The sequence below is a fragment of the Tachypleus tridentatus genome, chromosome 13 (genome assembly GCF_004210375.1).
Source record: "Tachypleus tridentatus isolate NWPU-2018 chromosome 13, ASM421037v1, whole genome shotgun sequence".
In the NCBI taxonomy this organism is placed as follows: Eukaryota; Metazoa; Arthropoda; class Merostomata; order Xiphosura; family Limulidae; genus Tachypleus; species Tachypleus tridentatus.
In genome coordinates this window covers 92,034,459-92,053,768 of record NC_134837.1, presented here as the reverse complement: position 1 = coordinate 92,053,768, position 19,310 = coordinate 92,034,459, and the positions used below count along the sequence as shown (strand labels likewise).

General features: G+C 31.5%; 1 protein-coding gene across 3 annotated transcripts in view; it reads left to right on the top strand.

Annotated features, from left to right (window-relative positions):
* The first annotated feature begins 763 nt into the window (after positions 1 to 763).
* LOC143240920 (autophagy-related protein 13-like) overlaps positions 764 to 19,310 on the top strand; it is a 51,890-nt gene continuing 33,343 nt past the window's right edge. Inside the window, exons 1-3 of one of the 3 annotated variants that reach the window (XM_076484170.1) lie at positions 764 to 889; positions 1,661 to 1,830; positions 7,439 to 7,771. In XM_076484170.1, coding sequence (XP_076340285.1) covers positions 1,675 to 1,830; positions 7,439 to 7,771 — 489 coding nt within the window. In that variant the 5' untranslated portion in view covers positions 764 to 889; positions 1,661 to 1,674. Of the gene's footprint in view, positions 1,831 to 7,438; positions 7,772 to 19,310 lie in introns of all 3 variants that reach the window. The other 2 variants (XM_076484171.1, XM_076484168.1) reach the window with 2 other exon arrangements.

Genomic DNA, 19,310 nt, shown 5'->3' with positions numbered 1-19,310 from the left:
CTTCCATGCCTCACCTAGCGTCGCCACTGGTACAAAGACGCCAGAAGCTCTTACCATATCAATCCCCGGATAATATTGTAAGCCACTCCTCTTACCCTTTTTCTCTTATGAGACATTAAGTTAAATAATCTTTACCTATTCTTGTTAGATAGCACTTTGATCCACAGAATCAAACCAGTATCTTTTGTTGCATAGGCGTCGTGTGAGTATTTTTTTTTTTAACTAGGCTATTGTTTCACATTTATTGTTGAATAATGCTTTGTAAGGGACGTTCTCCGTGGAGATACTAGTTGTTTTTTTCATAACAGTTGATCAAGGGAGGTTGATCTTTGGGCGGCGATGAATAAACTATCTTTTTAAGCTTCGTACTTAAAAAGAAAAAAACAAACAACAACAGAAAAGCAACGGTAAAATCCGGTCGGTACAAGACGGCGGAGAGAAGTCAATCCAGGCTTGACTGCAGGTTAACGAAAAGAAGCAAGTCAACGACATATTAAACGTTTCATGTTCAGGACTACTTAATGGCTGGGATCTGTAAATTCAAATGCCTCAGAGTTAAACTTCGTACTTATGCCACCTCTGCTCTTTTGAACCATTTTCAGATAATCCATTATTCTGAATTTACGGTAACTAAATGATCCAAGTAATCATGCAATACCCAAATACCTTTGCTGAAGTTCGAAACACTCAAGTTATTAACATTATTAGTATACTCTTTATTTATATGAAGTATTTTTAATATCGTGACGGTTTCTATTTCTAGAATTCTTCCGGATTTTACCAGTCGTTTATGTTTCACCGGGAGGTTGCGACCCTACGATGAGCTACGTAAGCATGATGGGAAATGCAATGTGGAAAATGGCTATTCGTTGGTGTCGTTCATTGATTAGTGAGTATGGTGGAGAGAGTTTTGCTCTTCCATTTCGTTTAAAATGTGTTAAGGCAAACTGGCTTTTATGTACAGTATCAGTTTGAATGACAGCAGCCTTTGTAAGTTTAGATCATTTTTACAAAGAGTTTAAACGGAAGTTTATTGCACAAATTCTGCGAAATAGAGTATTTGTTTATTCATAAATCTTATGATTGCTACTGTTAGCTTAGGCCCTACACTTTCAAATTTCAAGTGCTTGTGTGCTCAATGTTAAGGAGTAGAGCCAGCATGTAGCCAGACAAAGTGACAATATTCCTTTTCTGTGTTAAGCAACTGGTAAATAAGCTAACAGACTATCACCGAAATACTGTACTAGTAGTAGTAGTACATCAGAACTTGGACCTGGAGTATGATGCAGAATATAGTTTGAATGAAATAGAAGAAAACCAAACAAAATGCCGTATTTATGGATCCTTCAGTTTGATAACGTTTAGATTATTCCAGTTTCAAAGTCGATCTAAGTCAAACTAGCTTTTGTATCTAACTGATTTTAAATACAGATTGACTGTAACAGTTAGGCCAGAAGTCCTAGGTGTTTCTCTAAGACAAACATTAAGTGTGCCAGAAAAGATTTATTGATATGATAAGTGAAGTCAGAATTAATTTTTGAAAATTGTATCAAATTTCAGAGTAAGCTACTTTTTTGACTGTAAAGTGTAAGTACATAAATAAGTGGAGAGTTCAAGTGAATCCTTAACTTAAAATTTTACTTTTATATTCAAATTACAGTTTAATTTACAATAATGTCTGCAAAAGCTAAACTTTCATCTCATGATCGTCGTGACCTGGAAAAGTTCATGAAATTTCTAGCAATTAAAGCAGTTCAAGTAATAGTGCAGTCAAGATTAGGAGAACGAAGCAAGACCAAATCAAAACCTTATTCCTGTGGAGCAGAATGGGTGAGGATTAGTGAATATTCTAGGTATAGAAATAGAATAGATAAAATGTGAAGGCTGTAAATGTAAATCAGAAACTAATTAATGAACTTGAGTTTGAGGAAGAATATCTTAACATAAGAAGGTCACAAAGAGGTAAGTGACAGCAGTTTATTCAGTGCATTATGGTTACTTCAGATATTTAGAAGTTGTGGAGTACTATGAAACTATGGATGGATAAGCTGTTATGTGATAATGAGGAGAGATTGAAGCTCATAAGTTCTCTATGTATGTGATATTTTGGGTCTTTTCTCAGTTGATTTTGAGTCTGCCTTTTTTTATGGTAGAAAGGTCTGAGGATAAATACATAGTTCTTCCTCCATCCCCTGATATTGTAGCATATGCAGGGAAGTTTATTGCTAGATATTGAGACTCTTAAGAATAGACCATTTTCTGGAAATGTGTGGTTCTAGGACAGAATGTGTAGTCAACCTGCATAGACCACACTTTTCTAAGATTTGTATGACCCTAACTTTGGTAGGTAGGTATTATTCTTCCAGATTTTGTTGGAAGCTTATAACAATTACCATATCAATTTGATGGTGAGTTGGGATAATTGTTAGGCTTCTACATTGGTTAATTTGTCAGCTTCTGCACATTTTCTAGTCTCTTTACTGATATGTGTTTGGATTTATTGGCAGAAATGTGTTGGAAGTTGCTCATTTACTAGTTGTCATTCTGTATGAGTTATGCAAAGCCCTTTCTCTTACCCTTAAATTTTGAAGGTGTTCCAGAGCTTTTGTAATCATGGATTAATGTCACAGTCTATATTCATCTGCATCATTGTTGGCTTTTTGGTGTTCTTTGGCTCCCTGTGCTACAGAGGGTCACAGTCTTGACCCTCCCCCACAAAATTTCAAACAAACAAAATCAGACCCAAGAAATCTATTCTTATCCCACAACAGAATATATTATCCATCTGGATGTCTTTCTTAACACACCTTGTTCAATCTTAGCTCACTCCCATCATGCTCTATGCCATGCAATAGGCAGTTTGAATTTTACTTGTTTACTTTTCTGACTGCACAAATGGATCTTTCTCTTTTGAGTATGTGTGCCTCACCCCTTTGGATGACTGCATGACATCTCTTCAGTGGATGCTACATAATTAGTGGATCATGAACAACAATCCACTGGATTACCCACTATTTTTTATTTAGGAGCAACATCTTTGATCTCAAGTGGTTGTTAGGTTGAAACAATACTACAATAGGTGTTCCTCTGCTGCTACCTTGTCACAAGATCTCTCTCTTCACAGATGCCTTACTCCAGGGATTGGGTGCATATTTCAATAATTGGTTACTTCAAGGCCTATGGATGACAGTGCTTTATTATACATCAATACTGTAGAATGTTTTGCTGTTCAGGGGGAACTGTCTCAAGGTCTGAAATTATTGTGGTTAAAATTGTTATGCTTCTCTCCAGTAATTCCACAGTGGTGTCTTACATTTCCCATCAAGGGGCACTTGGTTCAGATTTCTTTGTTTTTAAACATTCAATCTTCTTTATTGGGTCCTCTCCTATCGTATCAGCCTATTAACTTGCCATATTTTGTGGATGATGAATTTGGTAACAGGCTAATTGTCTCAACCAGCTGGATTCTCTCAATTGAATGGATGCTACATTCTTCTGGATTTGCTCTTGGTTTGTTATGTCAGTGACTAGTGCATTTGCCACTCATTAGAACACTCAACTACTGGTATTTTGGTCTTTGGTAGCTCTCCCTCAAGCATAGAGGATGGATACTTTCAGTCAGGACTGAATGGACTTGCACTTCTATACCTTTCTACAAATTCTGTTGCAATCCAGGATCCCAGCTATGGTTTGTTCAAACTCTTGCTGTATTACGTTTGTAGCACTGGATTGGTCAGCTCAATCCTGGTTTATGCTTTCTCCTTACCTTCAAAAATGTTTCTTTTCCACTTCTTCCTTGGCCATCTCTTTTGAGATAGACATGATCCAATATCTATCCTAAAGCTAAAGTTTCATGCATGGAAGTTATGCAGTCCTATGCATGGCATCTGGGTTTAACTTCCAAGGTTGCCACGTATCTGTTTCAGTCTCCGAATAGTTTCACAACAGACGTTTATCAATGAAAATAATGGCATACATATCAATACTGGTGTGTCACGTTGCTTGTCTTTACATTTTTTCAGGTTCTAAACATCAGTCTTGTTTTTATTTATTGAGATCCTTTGGTTTCTCAAGATTTATCTCCAGTTCCCTTATCAAGGTGGATATAAAAATTGATCCATGTTGCTTATTTTGGACCTTTTTTGGAGTTGATTTGTCATGTTTTTCTTTAGCAGCCCAGTCAAATTGCCTGCTGGAGGATGTTGTATGGGCTATTATGTAAACCTCCCCACCGATAATTTATCTACTATTTTTTGAATGATCTAGCAGTATCTTTTTTTGAAGGTTTCCAACTACCCTCTGCAGCAATCTTAACCACATCTGCTAAATTATAAAGAGAGAAAAGTATTTTCATTGCTGTGTTTCTTTCTTTTTTACCTTCCAGGGTCTGTTACTTCTTTTTCATATGATCACACTCTGTGGTGAGCCTTGTCCAGGCAGGTGTGCTTTTATCAAACCAATTCTCCACTAGTAATGACTGACACAATATATTTTATCCAGGTTACATCAGTCTCTGTAGAAATGAGGTGTTCCATAAGACCGTTTAAGAACTAACTAGATGATGTCACTAATATTTGCTGGACCATTGAATTGAATAAATAGGGTTGGGTTGCTTTTAGAAATTTAGGAAACTTGGTTTACCTATTACACTGTTTCTCAGGACTCCCCAGTACATATTACCCTCTAGATTCTACTAGTGGAGCTAGGGATTCCTTATCACACCTGGTTTCAACTGTGATGGTGGGCAGATGCTTTTCCTCTAGACTGTTAGAGTAAATTCTTTTTTTTATTACAGATAATGGTAGGAGAGGCATCAGCATTTGCAAGAGCCTACTTGTAGTACCAATTTATGTTTGGTGCTTGGCTATCCAGTTGAGTTGAGCAAGACTTTTCTTTTTGATCAATATTGGTTTAGTACAATGTTGGTGTTGTTTACTTTCTCGTTCTGGTTCCTGTGGCTTGGAACACATCTGTCTACGATTGTGTGTGTGTGTGTATATTTTGCATTACAACTAACTTAGCCACTAACGTGGGATTTAGAAACTGTGGCCTTATTATTCCAACCCAGAGCAGTTCAACGTTAGCTATCTGGTTGGGGCTTGGTCAGTAGTGATGACAGATCATGTAACATTTCACCCACAGTGCATGAATTAGGTTCTTTATGTAGTTTGGTTTTCCCACTAGGGTGCTAATCTTCTATTGGCATACCCATGATCTATGGAGATGCCTTCTGTATGCATACTACTCTCACTGGCCCCATCAATTTATTTGTGTGTTTTTAGCTGCAGTGCAAGAGAGGTAAGTATGGTTTGGAAATTAACATTTACTTACACTGAAACTGTAATTCCATAATCCTTACCTCTGCTTACACTCTCCCATCCTTCTTCTCTACTGAGAATTGATGTTAGTAACTGCATATTGAGTTAGTCTTGAAAAAGTGATAACATTATCTAAATGTGGTGCTTATGTGCAGTATCAGGATAGAAGGCACATTGATGTAGTTGGAGAGTGTCACGAGACAAATATAACCAAGGGCGACTAAGTGGGATATAAATGACTGGAGCATGTGAGAATAAAATCAGATTAATACTTAAATGTTCAAAGAAAAGAAATCTTAGCAGTTAGTTGAGCAATAGCTATAGGATGAGCTCGGTGAGTATTATAGGAAATATGAAAATGCTAATATTTAGCTGAATACATATCATTAGTTGGAACTACATTATAATAATTAGTAATAGGTATTTTTTTTTTCTCAGTAACCATTATAATAATTAATTGAAGACAAACTGTAATATATCATTTAGAAATTGGTGGATTCGAAGTGAATTTCCTCTTTAGAAAAAAATCCAGTTGCATACCTCCTTGAACAACATTTTTGTAAAAATACTATGCTAACAAGGGACATTGATTTCTTCCATAAAATTTAAGTGTGTGCATTGCAATAGGTACTGAAAAGGTTGGCAGGGAATAAATTTTAAAGGATAGCTGAGGAAAAGAAATACAAGTGTGCAAGTAAAACCCTATTCAGTTGATCTTTTATTAGTACAGTTTTTCTTCATTATTTGTTGTGATATGTAGTTGTAGGTGGAGAAAGCATGTATATACAAGATAAAGACAAAAGTTAAAATCATGATGATACTATATTTTCATATCAGACCAAAGTTGTTGTGTTATATCCTACATTCTCAGCTTTACTCGTATTAAATACTTTGCATCATACACATACAAATAATATAAACACCTAACACTAACATACATAAGCTTCTATACCAAATAGCACTTTGAAAAGACTGTTTTTAGCCAGTGAGTAGAACTGTATAATATTAGTTTTTAAAGTTTGATTAGCATTGTAATACAATGTATACTTCAGCTTCTCTGAAACTTTTGTTATGCTTTTGTTTTGAAATATGGATATAAAAAAAAAATTGCTTGTTTTATGATACGAATAAAAGTGAGACTTTTATCTCTACTTATACATGTAAAAATGGCTGGTATGGGTTGAGAAAATTTTTTATGTAGAGGAGCGAATAATGTTTTGACCTTGTTCGCTCCTCTACATAAGTTTTTCAATCCATACCAGCCATTTTTACATGTATATATATTCTTTTCTCTACAGTTGGGTTTTCTCATCATCAGGGTTATCTCTACTTGTTTATAGAATATTGGAACTTTTTATTGTGTATTTAGCTCTAGTAAATAAAATAAAAATTACTATTCAATTATTGTAAAAGGAATTGGAAATTTAAAATTAAGCTTTGTACAGGGTGGTCCGTAAGTCTCTACCCATCCACATATCTCATGTATCCAGTGTGCTGTCCCTCATTCTCACTCCACTCTGTAAGACACAATATGCTCTTCAAGTGTAAATGGGCTTACATCGGCCATATTTGTCTAAAAAAAAAGAAACAAATTTATAATACATGCATAATTGAATATAACAACGTATAGATGGGTAGGGACTTATGGGCCACCCTATAGTTTCTTTTAAGGCTTGAGGCTTTAGGCAATGCACTATGTTGGTACTTCTACAGGAATAATTTATTGATTTGTTGGAAAGAGTGAAGAGAGAGAAACTTAGATACACTAGAATAATATATTTTTTAAGCTATGAGGATAAGCTTATTTCCTTTTTTTTTAATTGTACAGAGCATAGAAGATTTATTGATTGCATGTAGTATATATATGTGTTGGGTTCTGTGTATTTAAGGTGGTGTTTTATGTGGTCATAAATAACTCAGATGTTTTTTCAAGAAGTTTGATTAGAATTATGTAGTAATAAGGGAAAGTATTGGATCTTGAAATGCGCATCATGCTTGTTTGATTCTGGTTACATCATCATAGTGCATGTTTCAACAAATTGGATTGTTTTAAAGGATGTCTACTGATAAAAACAGATGATTAAAAAATGCATTAAACTTGAAATTGTTTTTTGTTTCAGTTTAATGTAGCTATTAAGGACTTACCTGATGTTCAAACAGAAGCAAAAAAAGTTTTGGCTAATGGACTTCCCATGTTTGGTGCAAATATGTGCACAGAAATATCCTTAAAAACTGTTGATGGGGATACACTAGTACTGGAAACTTGGAGCCTAGGAATGACTGAAAAAACTGATCCAATGGTAAAAGTCATCCCTACTGTGTATAACCGAATGAGTCTCCTTCTGAAGTCACTTATAGCTGTATCACGTGTAACACCAGCATACAAACTGTCATCCTGTCAGGGATCCGATTCATACGTCATATGTTATAAAGTATACATGGGAGATAGTCAGGTAAGAATTCATATTCTTAACTCGTGTACATTTAATTAAGATTTTTTTTTTCCCAAAGTGAATATTACTGTTTACTTTTAATGCTTTTATTTCACTGTACATTATATTAAACTAAAATTTCTGCATTCGTGTGTGAAAATTGAAGTAATTTTTTTAGGATTTTCACTGTGTTCCACAAATGATGTCATAATTGATTGCATTGTATTATATCGTATAACACACACACACACATGTGCACACATGCACGCACATAATTAAAAATGTGTGAGAAAATTTACAAAGTGAAATATACATATGTTGTAGTAAAATTAAATTTTTTTTGTATTTTTACTGGTTAATAAATGTACTATACAGAGTTCAGTATTTTTATATTAACTTTTGTTTGTGACATCTTAAAGTTGACGGAGGGAGTAAAAAAATAATCACACATAATTAAAAATGTGTGAGAAAATTTACAAAGTGAAATATACATATGTTGTAGTAAAATTAAATTTTTTTTGTATTTTTACTGGTTAATAAATGTACTATACAGAGTTCAGTATTTTTATATTAACTTTTGTTTGTGACATCTTAAAGTTGACGGAGGGAGTAAAAAACAACAGAAGTTTGTTTTCTATGGGAAAAAGACATTTTTTTGCTATAATCCATGAATTGTTTTGCTATATTTGTGATAATGTACCTGAAATATTATGTTTGTTCTGTCTTCGTTGCAGCTAAACTACTAAGACTGTCTGTCACTGTTATTAATTTTGAAGTGCTGTTTAAAGGGAAGACAACTGATTATCAGCACTCATTACCAACTTTTTATTTTAATTTCCGAGTAGAAGTACCAGCCTATAACTTTTTTTTTATTAATTGATTAATGTATCTGTTGATTAACTCATTGTGCATGGGCTTGGTCCATTGCATCAAAGTTGTACTGGAAAAGTAAGGTTGACTATAATGCAGAAACTACTGAGCATGTATTACATAATGTGGCAAAGTTTTAGTAAAAAAATACAAAACACTATTTGTACTCAAGATATGGCTGAGAATTCATAACATCAATCTGACTGAGAAGTCTGAATGCAAGATGTTGCTCTTGTGAAGAATAAAAATACTTTGTCCATCATGTAATATGCAACTTAACATTTGCATAACCTCTATGACGTCTGAAAAATATATATCTTCCTTAAGCATTTGTTCTGTACTCTTATCAATATTAAATATCATAATACTGGCATACATCAATATCTGGTAGTTATTCTGGAATACAACCTTCACTGTATAAAGTTTAATAAAATACTTGGAATTTTATACTTGTGCCATATTCCCATAGTAAAACAAAACATTTGAAGAATTTATAGTATTGATAATTTTGTGCTTTTCTCAATAAACTAACCTGATTGTAATTGTGAATATCTAATTGCTGAAGGTGATATATATAGTCTATGGTTATACAGCATAATTCCAAAGGATTTCAATTGGGTACCTTGCTACAGATTGCTGAATGTTTTGAGGGTCTATTTTGTTAAAGGCTAAGATAGCAACAGTTTTGCCTGTAAGGTTTACTTTCACCAATTCCTCAAATTTTTTTCCATGTGTTTGTGTTTATAACTTAGCTCACTACTTTTCTATATAATACTAGCCAGTGCCAAACAAACGGATTAAAACATTACTTCTTGAGTAGCTTTACTTAAACAAAACAAAAGCTGTAAAAAGTTTACATAATTGAATTATCAACATGATAGTTTGTTTTGAGTTTAAATCTTAAAATTTTGAAGTTTGACAGTAGGATAAGTAATGCAGTTATTACTTAACTTCATGTGAGTATTGCTACACTTTATGTATTCATCTTGAGTGAAAGGCTTGTTATCTGAAAGTATTTATGTATAACAACATATACACTGTTAATAATCAAGGGTATTTATGCAATGATAGGCAGCAATGTTTTATTAGGTGTATTGATTTATTGCTACTTTTGTAAGTTATTTTATAAATGTGGGAAATAAGTATTGTTGTCATGTGTTTAAGTCAGGGGTTCCAAATCTTTTGGCACTCGCGACTTGAAAATGTAATTGATGAACTAAAATTAATGTTATCCCAAGCTACTTCTAACAAGGCTACGCGACTCCCCTGCCAAGGCTTCGCGACCCACCGGTTGTGAACCCCTGGTTTAAGTGAATATTGGTAATTTATCTTAAGTCATTATGGAAGTGTGGGTAACAAGCAGAAGTGAAATTTGCTGACACTTTATTGTGGGACTTGTTTGATCTGCTTTTCATCCAACTCAAATGCCTTTCATCTTGCTGTCAAACACATCACAACTCTTAAATTTTAAATATCTAAATATTTTTTAAATAAAACCATAAATGACTTAATGATGTGAATTATGAAATTGATTAGGTTGTCTCATGTGGTTATGGTTTCTATTATTGGTCAATAAGAATATCTAAATGACATATTTTATTGGCTTTGTTATTCACATACGTCTTTGTTATTCAGTGGAATGGAAAGCAAAAAAAAAAAATAAATAAAATAAAGTTTACAACTAAAACTTGTTTGGTTTAGTCTGCATTTGATTTATATTTGTTTCTGTAAAGCCACCAGAACAATTAATATCATGAAAAATCAAGTAGTTTTCTGTAGTGTCAAATGAAAATTATAATTGAGTTAACTTTTTTTTAGTATATTGTACAATAAATTGCAGGTATAAACAAAATACATTATTGTATGTATTTATGAGTACTGGCACTTTTTTTTGTTGAGAAATGTATTCTTGGGAACAAGTCATTGTTTATTTTATTTTTAACTTGTTTTGAAAATGAAGAGTTCTTATATTCTGCTATTTTACTTTAAATTTGACAATACTATAATTATCATCATGTATGGAATGTTGTACTACAACATATTTATTCTGGAGTATCAGAGTTTCTTTTAATAAAATTAAAGCTTAAGAAAAACACCCATGATACATACTTTTCATATCATGAGGAAGGAAGTATAGATGTGTAGTTACTCTATGAATTACTTTAATTTTACTGACAGATTTATGTATATAGGTATTTAGTCCAAAACATAGTTGCAAAATTAACTATTGGTGATTGCACAGATTTAACTGTGGATGATTATTTAATCAAACTGATTATCAGTTTCATACTGCTATTCAAATAATATTTGAATATTACATTACATTGTATATTGCAAAGGAAATTATGTAGCTGATTTAATAAGATATATATTTTGCAGTTTGTTTTTAACTTTATTTGTAGTATGTTTCTACAACTACTTATATATGCACCACTTTTCATAACATTTTTATTGTTCTAAATTAGTAATTAGAAGCAAAGTAATGAAAGTTTTAACAAAATTGAACTTAATAGTGAGTTTTTAAATTGTTTAATTTATATATTTAACATACAGATAACATTACAAGTAACATAAAGTAGCTTTGTGAAGCTGTAAAATTGTGTTTATGCTGTGTGATTAAGTCATAAAGTTGTAATTTGCATAATACATTCAAATGCATATTGATCAGTTAGTATGTTTAATTCTTGTGGTAATCAATCTATTTGAGTACTAAACATATTAATAAATTTGTTGGAAATTAAGTTTATCTTCAAAAGAAATAAAAACTTAAGTGTTTGGTAAGTGTTTCACCATAAAAGGAAATTTCAACTGATATTTTTTATATAAACCTACAAATTCTTATCAGTATGTAGATTTTTTTTAGTAACAATCTCAAAAATATAAAATGTTCCTGCAAATCCTGAAACTAGTTTATATCATTTGGTTTCCAGTGAAAAAATAACAGTGAGATTATTATAATGAAATAGATTTCTAGTTCAGCATCACTGTCTGGAGAAAGTTGTGTAAAGGTGTTTGAAATTTATAAAAATAACTTTTATGATTGAAAAAGACAAAAAAATATTTAAACAGAGACTAGTGAACGTAAAAAGAATTATCTTTTGTTGTAACTCATCCAAATAGACATGTTGATATTTCCTTTGTTAGTACATGATTAAAACAAATAGTAAATAAAAAAAATTGAAAAATGTATTAAAAAATGATAGTTGTATTATTAAGAAGGCAATCTAAAATCTTGTATGCATTATGGAAAAATCTAAAAGATTTTTCTAAAGAAAATCTGTTCAGTGTGACTGAAAGGATTGTTGCTTAATGCAATTTAGGTTCTATGAAATCAACCAAAACAATAAAAAACAATAACAACAAAATTTTGTTTTTTATTAATAATTCATTAAATAGCAATTCTAAAATGTACTGTATCTCTTAAAATCTGTAAATTGTGGTAAATATTGAAGTACATAATTTAAGATTAAGAATAAATTGACATAAATATCATGTCAGATATCCTGAAAAATACCTGCTATATGCCAGTAAACATTTTAATGATTTAGATTTTTAAATTTTCCCAAGATACGAAGAACCATATTTTTGTTTTTGTCTTTTTGGGAATGTAATGTAAAACATAAAAGATTGTATTTCATAAAGTATTTTATAATTTTTTATTATAATAACAACAAAGTCAAGCTAAAATATGGTTTTAATTTAAAAAGGAAAATATAGTGACTAAATTTATTTTTTTTAATTAAATTAATTGAGATATGTTTAATTGAAAAGTGGTATTCATGTCTTTAGTTTTAGATTCTCAATAAAACTTTCTTCCTGAAGGGTGAGTGACCTCTGAAGCAATAATTCTAGTAAAAGTTAATAAAGGAAGGAAAATTGTGATATTCCAAAGTTTTCTTGTGTATAATCAAAGACTGCCCTTTATGTATTGAGATTTTCAGAGAATGTTTGTACATGTATATTTAGCCTACTTATGCCTGTAAATTTGTGCCACTAAAGCCTTTACTCTGCAGCTTTTATCTAGGTCTACACTTCCAAGTTTATGTTTATAATGTATATTTTTAACAGCAATGTATCTAGATGCTTATATACACATGTATTTGCACACAAAGGTCAGGTTATAGAAACTTGAATATTTGTCACTAATGTAATGGGTTTTAGATCTTTTTTTTTTTCTCTCTTATTTGGGTTATGGTATCATACTGATACTAAAGTAGTAACAAATAGATATGATTAATTTCTGAGCACTGACTCATTTGTAAGTAATCCAAGTTTTGTGTGTCAGAAGAACAAGTTTGAAAGTATAAAAAAAGATTAACAGGTATGTAAGTGAACGTCTCTGTTACTTCTTGGACTGAATTAGTTTAAGATAGATTACTGTAAAGAATTATTTAAAATTGAAAACAAGTAAGTTGATATTAAAACATTATTTTTGAGAGTTATTTACAGTTTCACAGTTTTCTCTTTGCCCTGCAAGTTTATTAATGTACTCATGAATAAATTATTTTTAAGTTATTACCTGTGTTTATTCACTTGTTTATACCAGTATTCTGCATAAAGTATAAAAAAACACCAAATAATTAACTTTTAAAAATATGCACTGTTTTAAAAATGGAAAAAAGGGCACAGTTTTATAAGCAAATTATAAATTAAATAACACAATTTTTGAGGGATCTGTGTTAAAAGGATATTTGTTTTGAAGATCAGTTCACGTACATTAACAAATATAGCTTGTAGTTCTTAAATTCATTCTGTAATACGATTCTTCTCACTTCAAAATAAATTTGTATGACTTGTAAAATGAAGTTTTTGCTTCATATATTTGTTATTCCAAGGGTTTATCTCAAACATATGTTCTTGTTTTTATTTCGTCACCATGAATCATATGATCACAAGTATGTTTTTGTAAATGTCATACAGTAGTAATATTGTGCAAGTTTATATTACCTTGATCTGAATATTTAACAATTTATTTGATTGTACTACATATTTGGCTTACAAAATCTGTTCACTGTATCACAAAAACACTAAACTATGAACTACACTTTTATACACAGAATAAAAAATATAATGTAACCTTTGTTTTGATGTTAAAAATGTGATAAGAAAACAAATTTATTTTATGTGTAGGTATGATATATCTAGATTGGTTAAACTATATGCGTGTTTAACGTAAAGAAGGTATATGCAATTTTAGGTTAAATATGTGCATTATAATGGCTTTTGCACAGCAGTAGTGATTTGTCCATTCACGTGTAAGGTTTAGATTTTACTTGAATTAACTTGAAGCTGAAATAATGTATTTAATAAATACATGTTACTTTTAGAAGTTTTTGATTTATCTTCTGGTAGCAAGGAATGCATTTTGAAATTGCTATACAGACATACCATGCCTGTTCTGGATGTAGTGCAGTTCTCCCACTTGATTACCACTATCTTAGTGCACTCTTGATCTATGCAGATGCTTTCTGTATGGATAATTCTTTCACTGGCCTCTCCATCTTCTCAGTATAGGATTCTAGCTATATTATTAGTGGATGGTAAATATGTTTTGGAAGTTAATCTTTTCCTAAATTGAACATGTATTTATGATAATACCTCTGCCAATACTCTCCTGTCTTTCTTCCCCACTGAGAGTCAGTGTTAGTGACTGGGAAGGTGTCCATTGGATAAAAATGTTAATATCATGTAAATCAGGTGCTTATATACCAGGGGTGTCCAAACTCCAGATGTTTGAAAGTAATAATATTTATTAATGTATGTAGTTTTTAAACTGTTAATGAGTATTAGTTTCAATAATTACAAAGTACACATATATACCAGGTAATGAACTATGGAAACATCCAAGAAAAATATGCAAATTTGCATTTCATTAACATTAAATGAGATTGCCAAAAATAAAATAAAAGGGGTAAAAACAGATATTTTTAATTAATTTGTTTTAGCAAATATCTGGTCAAAACATGGAGGAAAATATGTAAAACAATATATGTAAAAACAACTCGTTTGGGTTGAGAAAATATTTTACAATGAGGAGCGAACAATGTTTTGACCTTCTTCGGTCATCATCAGGTTCACAAAGAAAGAAAGAACATACAAGTGGGTTTTCTCGACATCACTGATTATGTAAAACACTAAAATTAGAGGTGTTTCAATCAGATACTACCTAACAAAATTTTAGTCTTATCATAATATCTTTCTGACAAAACAGACATTTATACAATTATCAGGCTATTTACTGCTAGTAGAGGTTTTGTGAGTTTCCATCTTGGTTGTGAGTTGTTGAAATTCCAGCTGATATCTTGTCAAGTCTGTACAAATTAGTTTTGTCAGGTGTTGATTTGTAAGGATTGTATGAAACTTCGACTTCACAAATTTCATTACTGCTTACAGTGATTCACAGCATTATGTTGTGCTGAAAATTGAGATGAGTTGCACACTGGTTTTCTTCAGTTCAAGATATTTTATTTCTGGAACTTGCTTCCAGAACTCAGTTGTAGAATGGAACTTGTGAATCATTTTTAGACCCAGGTCTTCCTGTAGTTCTATTAGTTCCATTTCCACAGCAGATGATTCTACAATCAGAGGTTCGAGAATTGGACAACCATAATTGATCACATCAACCATGAATGGATTTACAAGAAAGGCAAAGCAGGGCTTCATCTGCTGCAATCTTCAAACCCATGTAAGAAGTTATCAAGCATTTCTTGTAATTTGTCTTTGTATTCTTCCAGTTTGTTATTTTATTTCAATATCAGAGAATGTATTTACTCTACATTTGAGATTGGGAAAGTAACTGTAGTTTCTTGACAATGTCTCTTTGAAAAAGTCTTATTTTATTCTGAAAGCTGAAAAAATTGTCTGAGTAAGATCAGAAACAATCTTATCCATCCCCTGGAGTACCAAGTTGAGAGTTTGTAGAAGATTCATTATATCAGTAAGGGACATTAGATCTTGCATCCATCCATCATTTCCCAGTTGAGGATAGAATCTTTTCTTTTCTTCAAGAAAAGTAATAATAGGCTCCAACAAATCCACAAACCTATTTAAGACATTGCTGGTTGACAGCCACTTCACAATGCAGTAGAAAGAGATACCATTAGGTTGGTGGGCCTTCCTATTTAAGTGTATGAAATTAATAATTTTAATACAAATTTCACATACTTTCACACTTGAAGTATCTGGCTGCCAGGTGGTCACGATGAATAATGTAATGAACAGTGAGAAACTCTGGAAAGCTGGTATACTTTTTATAAGTGCAATTCTGCATTTTTCCCCACCATTGCAGGTGCTCCATCTGTTGCAACACTGAGAAGTTTATCCATCAAAATATCAGCGTTTGTTAAGGTTTTTCAAGAGCATATTTGATGTCAACACCACAAGTTGTTTCTTTTGGTGCCACTAAGTCAAACATCTCTTCTTTCACAGTTACATCAGAGGAAACACAATGAACAAATATTGCCAGTTGTGGGTTGTCTTGTATGTCTGTAGATTCATCAAGGGCTGAGGTTAATACAAGGAATTCTTTAAATCATTTTGCATTTTGCCTGCAACATAAGCACTGATCTGGAAGATGTGTCTTCTCTCTGTAGTGTGGCATGAAGCTGGTTTTTGTGCTATTAGTTGCTGAAGTTTTGTATTATTTGGATCTAATACTGCAACAACATCAGCTATATTCTTAACAAATTCATCATCAGAATATGGGCATTTAGCATGAGCAATATTCCATGATATAACAAAACTAGCTTCAGTCATTGTATCAACTTCCTTATTGAACATTGTCAACAGTGTCTGCTGGCTATTTAGTGATGATTTTAACACAGTTAACTTGTTTTTCTGTGATTTTGATTCAGATGGATAATCAGACAAAAAGTTTTTGTGATTTGTTTCATAATGGCGTTTCAAGTTACTGGTTTTGTAATGATTGAGTATCACATTGCAAATGAGACACAAAGGTTTATCACCTTTAATGGTGAATGCAAAATTTTCCTCTCACTTTGGCTTAAAATTTCTGTTTTCATCTTCTTATTTTGCTTCTTACAATTTGATGATGCCATCTTCATCACAAAATTTTCACAGACACTTCTAAAACATTAAAGTGAAAAGAAACAATAAGCTCCAGCACATGCAACACAACCAAACTCTTCAGTGCCCAGTATCATACTAACACTCTGCTAATTTCACTGCCCACAACACAGCCACATATGCCACAATCACGTGATTGCAGGCCATGCCTACTAAAGCTAACACTGTCAGCACCAGCTTGTACAATTACTGATTCTCCAACACAATTCATCTGTAACTCTTGCTTATCTGAAATTTCTTTAATCTTTAATTTTGGAAATTTAACATTTTCGTTACCTGAAAATGTATTTCCAATAGACACTTACTTCTCTTCACACCTTTTCATTTTTCTTCCACTACCGATGGATGTTAGTTTAGCCTTGTTTAAGAATGAAGTTGATTTTGAGTGGAAGTGCTTATGGGTTTGCAGTGCATGGAGGATGTAGCATCTCTGTTGGTGGAAAATGTGTTGCATAATGATGACATCATGCAGTAGTACAGGTAATATAAAATATGTCTTAAGTGGAATATCAAAGCTAGTGGCTTGCACAAAATGTCAAAGGCAGATGTGCAAATAATGGGTACTGTGTAAAAAGAGGTATGTATCAAACATACATTTTGAGATAAGGAAAGTGTTAACTTCTGATTATGGTTTTTGATTATTTCAACTATCTAAAAACTGATGTATTTTCATAACTTTTGTTTGTTGTTAAACATAAAGCTGCACAGTTGGTTGTCCTCTGCTCTCATTGTTATTGAAGCATAATTTTTAACATTGTAATTGTTTTATTCTTTTCTATCATCTTAAGTTTGTTTAGCTTTGTGATAGTATGGTCTATTAATGGATTGTCTTGTAGGGTTTTATGCTTGATTACTGTAGCTACTATATGCACTTTAAAATATTCTGATTTTTCAAATCCTTGTTTATTATATGTTAATAGTTCAAACAATGTACATAAATAAATAGACTAATTGACCCTTCATAATATCTAATTACAGTCATGCTATTTTATAAATAAAAATTATTAACAATAAAAGAAATGGCAATCATTTGGTCTTCTTGACATTACCTATTAAAATTTAGCTGACGTTTAGATTTTTGTTCAAATTTATAACAAAAAGTTTTGCCATATTTAGACTGTTAAAATAACTATTGTTGAATAATGCATTTTTTGAATGTAATCAATTAATGAGCCTGACAATTAATCACTTAACGAATTCCACTAATTGCCCAGCCTAATCCATGAAGATAAATTATTGATATATTTGAGTATATTATTTTTTGTTTTGCATACTAATAAAATATGTTCATATATAAATCCAAGGATTAAAAAAGAAAGTATGTTTGTGTACGTGTTTTTAATGACGTGTTAGATATACACAAGCAAAAAGAAACAAAAGTACTTGTTCACCTCCTGATATTACATGTACTTTACTCTGCCTTCATTTTTTTCATGAAAATTTTGGGTTTGAGTAGTTTTAATGTAAAGGTGTAACATGAAACTAGTTTCTACAAAAGAATTCAAGCTTGGATTACTGTCCATTTATATGTATTTATCAATATGCGAATTGCTCTAAGGCTTTGTGGTTGGTTAATCTCAAATCTGAAGTTTTTATTGAAAATATTTATTACTTGTAGTTTGGTGTGTAATATGTTTATTTGTAAAGAGGTGTTGGTGCTGACTTTTGTCTTTTTTCTCTCTGTAAAAGCTCAAACTGCTGTAAAATAATTTTTGAAACAATTTGAGTTTCTTTAAGTTTTCATCCTCTTTCATATATGTTATTTTACGCTACGTGCTATTAAATGTTGCATATTCTTGAAGAAATAAATTCTACCTTTATTTGGATTGATTTGCTGGTCAAACATAGAATCTTGTTTGAGTGAAAGTAGGACTTTCCTGAGGCAACACATGAGCATATAACTTAGTGGCTAAAATGTACAATGAAGTATGATTATAGTCAAACACTTCTTATGACCTTAAAGACTTGTTTTTGACAGAGAAGTACAGTATATTGATTTATAGTGTCATTTATTGAAAGGTGATTAATTTATAATACTAGTTACATAATTAAATTTGAAATAGTTTTTTTGCTCTTAAAGCTTTTTTTGACCTATAGAGTATTATGTGATGTGATAAAAATAGTAGTGATAAGCATGGAAAGAGATTATATATGTATGCTGTATGTAGGTGAACGTTTTTTTTGTTTTCTTTAACCAACTGTGATATCATTTAATATCAGTAGTGGTTCAAGTGTGATATGATTGGAAAAGATGAAGTAGTTGCACATTTAAAGTACTATATGATTTTATGCTGTATTCACTTTATGTAAGTATCATTATGTATCCAGAAACTGCATGTTGTGACAAACAATGATGTTAACGTCATGATTATTTTAAATTCCCTGGATACACCTTAAAACCTGCTAGGGATTCTTATATACTTTTTTCTTTTACATATAAAGGTTTCTTTAGTTTTAAATTTAGAAGATATTTTAGTATTCAATTAAGTCTTTTTATATCATTTTATTATTTAACTATTGTAGTTTATGCATTATAGAAAATAGTAATAATAATATGAATTTCAATTAGTAAAACCAGTTATGGTGTAAGTAATATTGATACAAA